This window comes from Oratosquilla oratoria, chromosome 11 (assembly GCF_046742065.1).
Source record: "Oratosquilla oratoria isolate Oo_2021 chromosome 11, ASM4674206v1, whole genome shotgun sequence".
Lineage (NCBI taxonomy): Eukaryota > Metazoa > Arthropoda > Malacostraca > Stomatopoda > Squillidae > Oratosquilla > Oratosquilla oratoria.
Window position 1 is genome coordinate 4,883,896 of NC_134787.1, and position 9,935 is coordinate 4,893,830.

The 9,935-nt window shown below is 39.2% G+C and overlaps 1 protein-coding gene across 1 annotated transcript in view; it reads right to left on the minus strand.

Annotated features, from left to right (window-relative positions):
• LOC143029932 (polycystin-1-like protein 2) overlaps window positions 1-8,845 on the minus strand; it is a 183,232-nt gene extending 174,387 nt beyond the window's left edge. The window contains exons 1-2 of the mRNA XM_076193143.1: window positions 8,663-8,845; window positions 6,060-6,210 (exon numbers count right to left, since the gene is read on the minus strand). Of these exons, the coding sequence (XP_076049258.1) occupies window positions 6,060-6,210; window positions 8,663-8,845 (334 nt within the window). The remainder of the gene's footprint in view (window positions 1-6,059; window positions 6,211-8,662) is intronic.
• Between the last annotated feature and the right edge of the window lie 1,090 nt (window positions 8,846-9,935).

The following is a 9,935-nucleotide window of genomic DNA, read 5'->3' on the forward strand; positions in this document are numbered from 1 at the left end:
ATTTATTGCTCTGTGTGGGAACCTGTTCCTTTTCAAGTTTTTTCTATAACTATCCTTTTTCAGTTTTTTTCCGTGTCCTCTTGTTTTACCGTCGTCCCACACTAACAAGTCGTTCCCGTCTAAAACTTCCATTCCTTTCATTATTCTGTAGACAGTCAGCAAATCTCCTCTTTCTCTTCTTTGTTCCTGAGTTGATAGATTCAATTTGGACAGTCTTTGCTCATGTGTTAGTTCGTCGAGAGTCGGTGCTAGTTTGGTTGTCGCTCTTTGTAATCTTTCTAGTTTCTTAATATTCTTTTTGGTACTGGGTGTCCAAAGTGATGCTGCGTACTCAAGTTTTGGTCTTATTAGTGTAGTTAGTATTTTCTTTATTATTTCTTCATCCATATAAGCAAATGCCACTTTGATTGACCTCAATAAGTTGTAGGTTTCTCCAATATTTTATTTATATGCTTATCTGGTTTGCTTTTTGCTTTTTTCTTTCACAATTCTGTAATCTTTTGATATTCCGTTTTTATTCTTTCCAAATTCCATTAGACTGCATTTCTTTATATTAAATTTTACTTCCCACTTTTGAGTCAAATTCCAGATCGTGTCCAGATCTTGTTGCAATGAGTTGCAGTCTTCTTCCATTTTTACCTTTAGTAATTTTGCATCATCTGCAAAGAAATTCATATAGCACTCCACGCCTTCATTCATGTCATTAATGTATATGGCGAACATGATCGGGTCCAGTACTGATCCTTGCGGGACACTGCTTTTTACTTCCCAGTTGGAGAATTTTTCTCAAATTACAATTCTCATTTTCCTCCCAGTCCGGAAGTCTTTCATCCATTCCAATAATTTTTCTCTGATGCCACCTATTGACTCTATCTTATTTATTAGTTTCTTATGTGGTACCTTATCGAATGCCTTTTGTAGGTCAAGAAAAGCATAGTCCGCCCATCCATCTCTTTCTTGTATTATGTCTATTAATCTTGAGTAAAAGCAGATCAAATTTGTTGTACCGGTACATGATCTCCCTTGTCTGAATCCAAATTGATTTGGGTTCAGTATAGATTTTTCTTCCAGGTATTTAACCCATCTGTTTTTGACAACTCTTTCACAAATTTTTGCTATTGTGCTTGTTAGTGAGACCGGTCTGTAGTTAGATGGATCTTCCTTATCACCTCCCTTATAAATTGGTACAATGTTTGCCTTCTTCCAGTCCAATGGCACTTTTCCTTCTTTAAGTAAGAATCTAATTATATTATATATTTTGTCAGTTAATTCTTCCATACATTCTTTCAGTATCCAGTTTGCAATTCCGTCTGGGCCATGTGATTTTCTGACATCAAGGGTTTTAATTTGGTCACTGATTTCTTTTTGTGTTACGTTTATTTCTTTCATTGCTGGGGATAATTCTCTCTCTATTTCTACACTGTTAGGCGAGTTTTCTATTGTGAATACTGATCTGAAGTGGTTGTTCATAATTTCAGCCATTTCCAGTTCTTTTGTATATCCCTTTCTATCTTGGCACAGTTTTTCTATTTCTTGCTTGTTTTTCAGTTTTCCATTTACATACTTGTAAAATAGTCTTCGACAAGCTGAGATCCCAAACCAGATCATTAAGCTCACATTGTGAAAAGGGCTGCGGACCATCATGTGTTTCATACTCTTCTTCTGTATCTCCTCCCTCATATGCAGTGGTGGCCTCGTCATCGCTGTCAGGAAGCTCTCTGCACGCTTGTACAGAAGTTCTTCGCAGTGAGCAACTGGACGGCGGGCAGATGGAAGGTCGGAGTACTGGAGGCTGCTCCGATTCTTCCGGTTGATGCCAGTAGTATTGATGGCGCAGAAGTAACAATCCGATTCATGGTCAGACGGCTCCCTCCAAACCATCGGAATTCCAAACTTCAGTGAAGTTTTCGTGCCCTTCGTCCACCGCCGGAGGTATTCCATGCACGTCATGCACACCGTGTGCGGTGCCCAGGACTTATCTTGGTCACCCAGCTTGACTTGAAAGTAAGCCTGGTATGCGCGCTTCACAAAGCTTGTATTTACCTAGTTGTATTTTGCGGGAAGGGGAGCTATGCTCGTGATGGCCTGCCTTTGTATCTTGCAGTGTCTAGTTTGTTTTTAAACTCATGAATGGTTTTTGCGCATACTATTTCATTGTCCAGTTTGTTCCAAGTGTCCAAGTGTGATGCTCTTCCTGTGCATTGACAGCGTGTATTCTCCGCAAATGTAGCAGAAAATGTCAGGATTATTCCTGCATGACCGTCGCGCCGAAGCCATATCAATACCCTGAAAAGAAAGAAATAAGTCAATTAGTCAATTTCAAACAGAAACACACCAGAAGCAACCATTTATATATGAATAATTCACTATATTCTTCAAGAAAAATAGGATTGAACTCAAAACCCTTCAAATTATCATATGTATAGCTCGTCAGGTAGGCCTATGGCTGTATCTCAAAAAGTTGACCTGATTGAGCAAAACCAATTCTGATATTCGGACTCAGAACACCAAAATTAGTCTAAATCAGCTGAGAAACCCCTGGCGATTTTTTGGCTGTTACCCAGTGTTATAGTTATTGGCTTGCGAAGTAATTAAACGGATCTTAAAATTTTTATTTAATGTCCCTATTGTAGAAAAGATAAAGGAAAAATATTTCATATTTTGTTGATTCTGATGCAAGATTCATATATTATGGTAAAATATTCAGGGCTCCTTTGACCTTTTTCTTTATAATTATTTTGTCAGCCTTGTGGGTAGCATGTTCAGACTAGAATTACTGCCCCCCTAAATGTGCTGCCCCAGGGCTTATGCATCAACCCCTCACCACCACGTGAGGGCCCTGCAGGATAGAGACGGGGGAAGGATTATTGAGGTGAAAGAGGAGAATCTTTCACCTAGGGAGATTCCTCTTCTCTTACTACTATAATAGTCTCAACTGACTCACTAGGTTTAAATCTTATAGAAACATTGGCACAACTGGTATTTTCACAAGATAGCTGTCTAGAGATATTTGTTTTTGTCTATGCTTCAAAATATGGCAAAAATGTGACACAACATTATTATTAAATAAATTTGTAACATGCATAACCACTGCCTTATTAAAGTGATACTTCTTGATGTACAATGAAACAGTTTACCATACATCAAACATCTCCCTTATTGCCTAGACTAGAATATGCGGTGACATTGTGGTCACCCAGTACCAAAAAGAATATAAAGAAAATAGAAAGAATCCAGAGAGCAGCAACAAAAATGGCACCTGCACTCGCAAACTTGTCATATGAGGAGAGATTGGCTAAGCTAGATTTACCGACTCTGGAGCAAAGAAGAGAGAGAGGTGATCTACTATCTACAGAATCATGAAAGGCACAGAAATACTTGATAGAGAGGACTTGTTAACCCCTTCCATACAGTGACACCTACGTAGGCGTCATAAGGAGCAAGTGGGTATGCGAGGATGCCAATGTCGGCGTCTTTATCATATTTATTGTAGTTGTACCTGCATGACCCCCATACTCTATAAACTGGCTTCATCATATTTTCTATGGTTATCAAAATTCACGGGTGAAAGAGAGAACGATCGATACAGCCGTGACTTTATTTTTTATAATGCGAGCATTATGACGCAACATTGTACATCTGGCAGCTAATGCTGCCCGCAAGATTTTGGCCAGGAGTGAAGTGGTTAAACTGGGACAGGAGAAGCACAAGAGGACATGGAAAGAAAATAAAAAAACATAGCTACAGAAGAGATCTGAAGAAAAACAGTTTTCCACATAGAGTGGTAGACACTTGGAACAAACTGGACAAGGAAATAGTGTGCACAAAAACCATTCATGAGTTTAAAAGCAAACTAGACACTGCGAGATACAAAGGCGGGACACCACGAGCGTAGCTCCCCTTCCCACAAAATACAACTAGGTAAATACTGGAAGATTGTTGCTCTGCTGAGGCTGTTACCTTCTCCCCTGATGAAATCTACTCCACAACTTCTTGCTGTGAAACAGAATACAACTCCATAAGCTTTTCGGTGGTCAGCTCCTGTCTATGCTTTTCCACAAGCTCATTGATGTTGATATCCACCTCCAGCCCCATAGCCTTGGCCAAAGACACAATCTCATCAACTACAGACTCCACAGGCATTGACTCAAACCCCTCAAAGTTGCGTCTGACAATGCTGTCTAGCCAAAGCTTCTTCCAAGCCGAAATAATGGTTCTCTTGTCGATCATCTTGAGGCAAGCAACGATGTGGAAGTTGTCTCTCCAAAATTCTCTGAGAATGAGATTGGTCCAGTGTAGAGCTTCATAAAGTTTGAGATGACCTGCTGGTTTATGGGCTGGAGTAAAGGAGTAGTGTTGTGAGGCAGGAACTGGACCTTGATGAATTGAAATTCATCAATGAGGTATTTTTCTAGACCTGGAGGATGGGGAGGAGCAAGACATGGAGATACAGATTCATCTCAAGTAAATATTTTTTCACAGAAGGCCCAAGCACCTCATTGATCCAATCAGCAAAAACGTCATGTGTCACCCAAGTAGTGCTGTTGGACCTCCACATCACAATTAGCCTGCTCTTCTGGACTTTACACTTCTTGAAGGCTTGTGGATTTTCTGAATGGTAAATGAGCAGGAGTTTCACTTTCAAATTGCCGGTTGCATTGGCACAAAACAGCAGCATGAGATGGTCTTTCATTGGCTTGTGGTCAGGCAATAGCTTCTCCTCCACTGTTATATAGGTTTGCTTTGGCATCTTCTTACAGAAAAGAACTGTTTCATTGCAATTAAAAACCTGCTGTGCCAGGTAACCCTCAGAATCCACAAGCTTCCTAAAGTCACTGATGAAGTTCCCTGCTGCCTTTGCACCAAAGCTTGCTGCTTCACCATGTCTCACAATGCTGTGGACCCCGGTTCTTCTTTTAAACTTCTTGAACCACCTACAGGCTCACCTTGAACGGTTCTTTATCCATTGCTGTTCCTGGCATTTTCCTAATGAGCTCAGCAGAAATTACTTTTGCCTTTTCACAAACAATGATCTCATTAATAATGTCTTATTGCATTTGCTTGTCATCATTCCATATGATAAGCAACCTTTCAACATTGTCAAGAATATGTGGCTGTTGCATAGATGTTCCTGTCACTCTCTTTGAAGCATCTACCTTCTTAACCTGTAAAGCGTCACCCTCCGTGACCATTGGCGCTTTGGCAGCGTCACCCTCTTTCAACTTCACAACATTTTTTTTCTATTAATCATTTCTCTATCGCAGAAAGCCTCACTTGACTGTCTCCTACAACCAAAATCTTACCTGTGGGCAGGGATCCAGCATCTGCCCTTCCCTTCTTCTCTTGAGTTTCACTTGCTTCTTCCTGCAGATTTGCTAGTGCAAGAAACGAGTTCTTGCAAGCGAGCGGGGCTGGTGGGGACTCTTTTACACTATTCTGCATCTTGGTTTTTGTCGTTTTCCATCCAAGCTCATAGCTTTTCCATCCAAGCTCATAGCTAGTCTTGTCTTTCGTATTTTGGGCCTTCGAGCGGAGAACTTAATTCTCCTCTTTAAGGCACTTTATAGCATCCTCCAAGGCTTCAATTCTACTAAGTAGAGATTGTACCTCATTGGCACTGAACACGATAACACAACCACTCGCCATATCACTAATTGAAGCAGCTACCCTGATGACCTAACCTGAGTGACAACTACTGCTCAACTCTAATGACTACTGAAAAAAAAAAAGTTTTCCCCACAGAGTGTTGGATGTATGGAACATACTAGATGAAACAATAGTATGTGCAAAAACAATACAAGAATTTAAGAGTAAATTAGATATGGTGAGATAAAGAGAAGAAACACCATGAGCATAGCTCCCCTTCCTGTAAGATACAACTAGGTAAATACCTCCCGCCACATCATCCCCCCCCCCTGAGCTACATCCCTCAACTTCAACCTCTCAACTCACAAACAAGCAACATATTGACAGGTGATATGAATGTATACCTCCCAATTTGGCTAAACACACAGACAACTGACCAAAGAATAAATTAAATTCTGCAATTAGGTAAATACCTGGTCCATCGCCAAAACATCCTGGACCTTTGTCTGGTGAAGACTGGAACAGTGGGTTGACCTTTAGATTGTGTATCTCACGTAATGCAATGCCATCCATGGGGAAGGAGGGATCATCCTCACTACGGCAGAACCAAGTGAACTCAAAGACCTGTGTGGCAAAGAAAACATCTCACTAATTGTTGGGAACAGAAAAACCTGCTTGACTGATTCTGTTCCCACCCATAAAAGAATGCTGTATTAGATGAAAGATAAATGTGATGCTAAACCTATTTCTGTATTTCTGAAGGAGTTTAGATATTTGCATTTGGTATCAAAGGCATCAAGACAATACATAAGTTCAACTCTAAATATGATAACTGGAAATCAGATATGGATTAAGTTGGAACCATACATGAATTTGAGTCTAGGTGAGTTAAAACAAAATAGAGTATAGGGGATAGGATCCAATAAGCATTGCTCCTTTCCTGTATACTACAATTAGGTAAATACACACACACACACACACATATATATATATATATATATATATATATACAGGTACTCCTCATTTAACGACGACAATTGGGACCAGCGCGCCGTCGTTAACCAAATTGGTCGTTAAGCGAAAGTGTATACATATACGTACATGTACTGTATGTACAATGTCCAGCAATACATGTATCTTTATTTTCGTGTATTTTCCCTCTTTTATACAGTACATTAAAGCTTTATTTACTGTTTATTTACAGTGGTTAGGTTCCTGAAATTACCGTATATGACCAAATCCGCGTATGCTGACATTCCATATTGAATACCGGGGTATTTTTTTAGTTTCGACCATGGGCGCAATATAGCAATAGAAAATTAATTATTCATTTTGTAAATTAAAATGTATCAACGTAATATGCAATTTTGTGGGCAGAAATGAAAGTAAAAAATACCTTGCTACAAGAAAATATGCTAATGAACGAAGTCGGTAGCATAGGCTCGGGACGCCATCTTGTCTCTCACGACGATGACAACGAGGACGACCCGGATGACATTTAATTTGCAGGTAATGATTTATTAAACACAGGTTAGGTTAGTTTAGTTTAGGTTAGACGAATCAATTTATCATCCTTTCATTTCTTCGACATCGGCATCTATCATAACAAACATGGTGTACCATTCGTCCGACATGACTTTGTTACTTACGAAATCTGTTTTAGCATTTTTTTTTTATTTCCGCTCACAAAATTGCATATTACGTTGATATATTATAATTTACAAAATAAATAATTAATTTTCTATTGTTATATTGCGCCCATGGTCGAAACTAAAAATTTACCACTACCGGTATACACTGTGCCCTAGGTAGTTTTTGCAGCTTGCAGGATGGTAATGTAGACCTAAGCTTCAGAACACTTTACCTCACAGCTAATATCCACCGTACAAGTTCATTTATAACATCATACAAATTTGCCTCAGCCAACTTAATTATCGTACACGACGTCGTAACTTCGGGAGATTTACGTTAAACAACGTCATAAAGCCCGTCGTTACTCCGAGTTGTCATTAACCGAGTAGGTTGTTAAACGAGTACCTGTATATATATATATTTACAGTACTACCTCTCATTAATGGACTAAAATAGGGTAACGGTGTCCATTGATGTGAATGATCCGTTGATTTGGAGTGGTTTTTGGGTGGCATAGTGATTGCACAGCACTAAACAACAGCACCAAAAACACTGAAAACACAGCAAAAACTCTGCAAACACAGCTAATTGACATCAATTAATGAGAGGTTTTACTGTATATATATATATTTCTTTTTTTCCAACCACAAATCACTTTTAATTCCATGCCATCGCAGTCGAGACTGAAGAATCGCTCGATGGAGGCATCTGTTGGAAATTGAAACGTGGACGAGCCAAGTATTTGAACCCAGCTAACCCATAACAAAGTTACAGTGACTTAAACCAATACGCTATCAAGATAGCATATTGGTTTAAGTCACTGCAACTTTGTTACAGGTTAGCTGGGTTCAAATCCTCGGCTCGTCCACGTTTCAATTTCCAACGGATGCCTCCATCGATGGCAGTATTCTGACGGATGCCTCCATCGATGGCAGTATTCTGACGGATGCCTCCATCGATGGCAGTATTCTGATTTTAATGATTTTATGCCTTTTTCTTTTTGGCTACCCCCCTTGTAAGGGGGAAAAAGCCTTGGTATATGTATGTATGTATGCCTCCATTGAGCGATTCTTCAGTCTCGACTACGATGGCATGGAATTAAAAGTGATTTGTGGTTGAAAAAAGATATTAATTGATCACTGGGAACCATTCAGTGTATATGTATATATATATATACAGTGGCTCCAACTAGTACCAGGATATTCAGTATCCTTGGTTGCACTACACACCTTCCTCTCTCCCTGCTCAGTAAGTTCAAGATTAGACTGAAACACTCCCAATTTTTTCTTAAAATTGCAATCATCATTGTCAACCACTAATCTATAACCAATACTTTGTGGTTTTAGCTGGGATAGGAACTTATTCCCAAGTTCTCCAGAAAAAGTATTAGGACCTAAACCAATCTCTTAGTTTGCCTATTGGTAACGTTTGACCTATCACCAACCTTGTCATCAGGATAGTCTGGGTCTTCGGTGAACTTGTATGGTTCAAGGTCGATCACCTGGCCTGGTCCTCTTGTGATGACAGACAATGCCCCCTGGATGAGGGACACCTTCAAGACACTTGGGACCACCTGTAGGGACAGTAGAAGATATTTGATATTTTTAAGACAGTAATATGGTAACATGTTTGTAACAGCAGGCAGTTTTGTTCAGATGATGGGCAGTTTCATTTCTTGGAGATCCCTTCTGGTTCTCAATTAACCTATGGCTAGAGATGGTCTGGTCTTTTGCAAGAACCTGATGTGCAAAGCATATCATCATAATAATGGATTTAAGTATTATGCCAGAAACCCTGATCTATCCACACAGAGTGAAGGAAATTCGCAAGATCGAGAGAATACAATATGGCAGCAACCAAAATTGTTCCCAGCATGCTAGATAAGCCATATGAGGAGAAACTAAATGCAATGGGTCTGCCAGCATTGACAAATCAAAGAGAAAGAGGTGATACAATTACAGTATTCAGAATGCTAAAGGGGACAGATTACATCAACAGAAGAGATTTCTTGATTAAGGATAGGAGGGTTTTAAGAGGTAATGAGAACAAATCAAGGAAGGCTACATGTCTAAAGGACATAAAGAAATAGTTTCCATATAGATGTATAAATGCATGGAATAGCTTTGATGATATAGTCCAAGTTGGAACAATACATGCATTCAAATCTAAACATGGCAATTGGAAATTAAGAACATAGATTGAGTTGGAATCATATATGAATTTTAAGTTAAGTATGATAAAATTGAGAGTAGATCAGACCCGATGAGCATTGTTCCTTTCCTGTATACTACAGTTAGGTAAACACAAAAAGTACTTACACAGTACTATGGTTAACAGATAAGGTTAACTATAAGGTTAACAGATTAGCAATGGGTAATAGTTCCAAACAATGCAACATCACAACTGTCATATTGTATTTCAACACTCTGCTATTAACAACTTAATATGTTTAGTCTGGCTGATGTGAGGTGGTTTTAATTGGCCAAGGAAAAATCTCTGTGCAGCAAGAGAAACTTATCACAATTAACTCTTTCACAGCTTACTTCAATTTATGCCATTGTTCTGGCTACTACTAAGAATGAGACAGATGGACAGGGTAAAGGAGGGGAAATGCAAGAAGAATGTCTATCAAGCAATGAAGGGAGAATGCAACAAGTAAGAAAGAATGAAGCATGGTTGTAAATGAATGAAGGAATAACTCAGCCCAAAAAGATGTT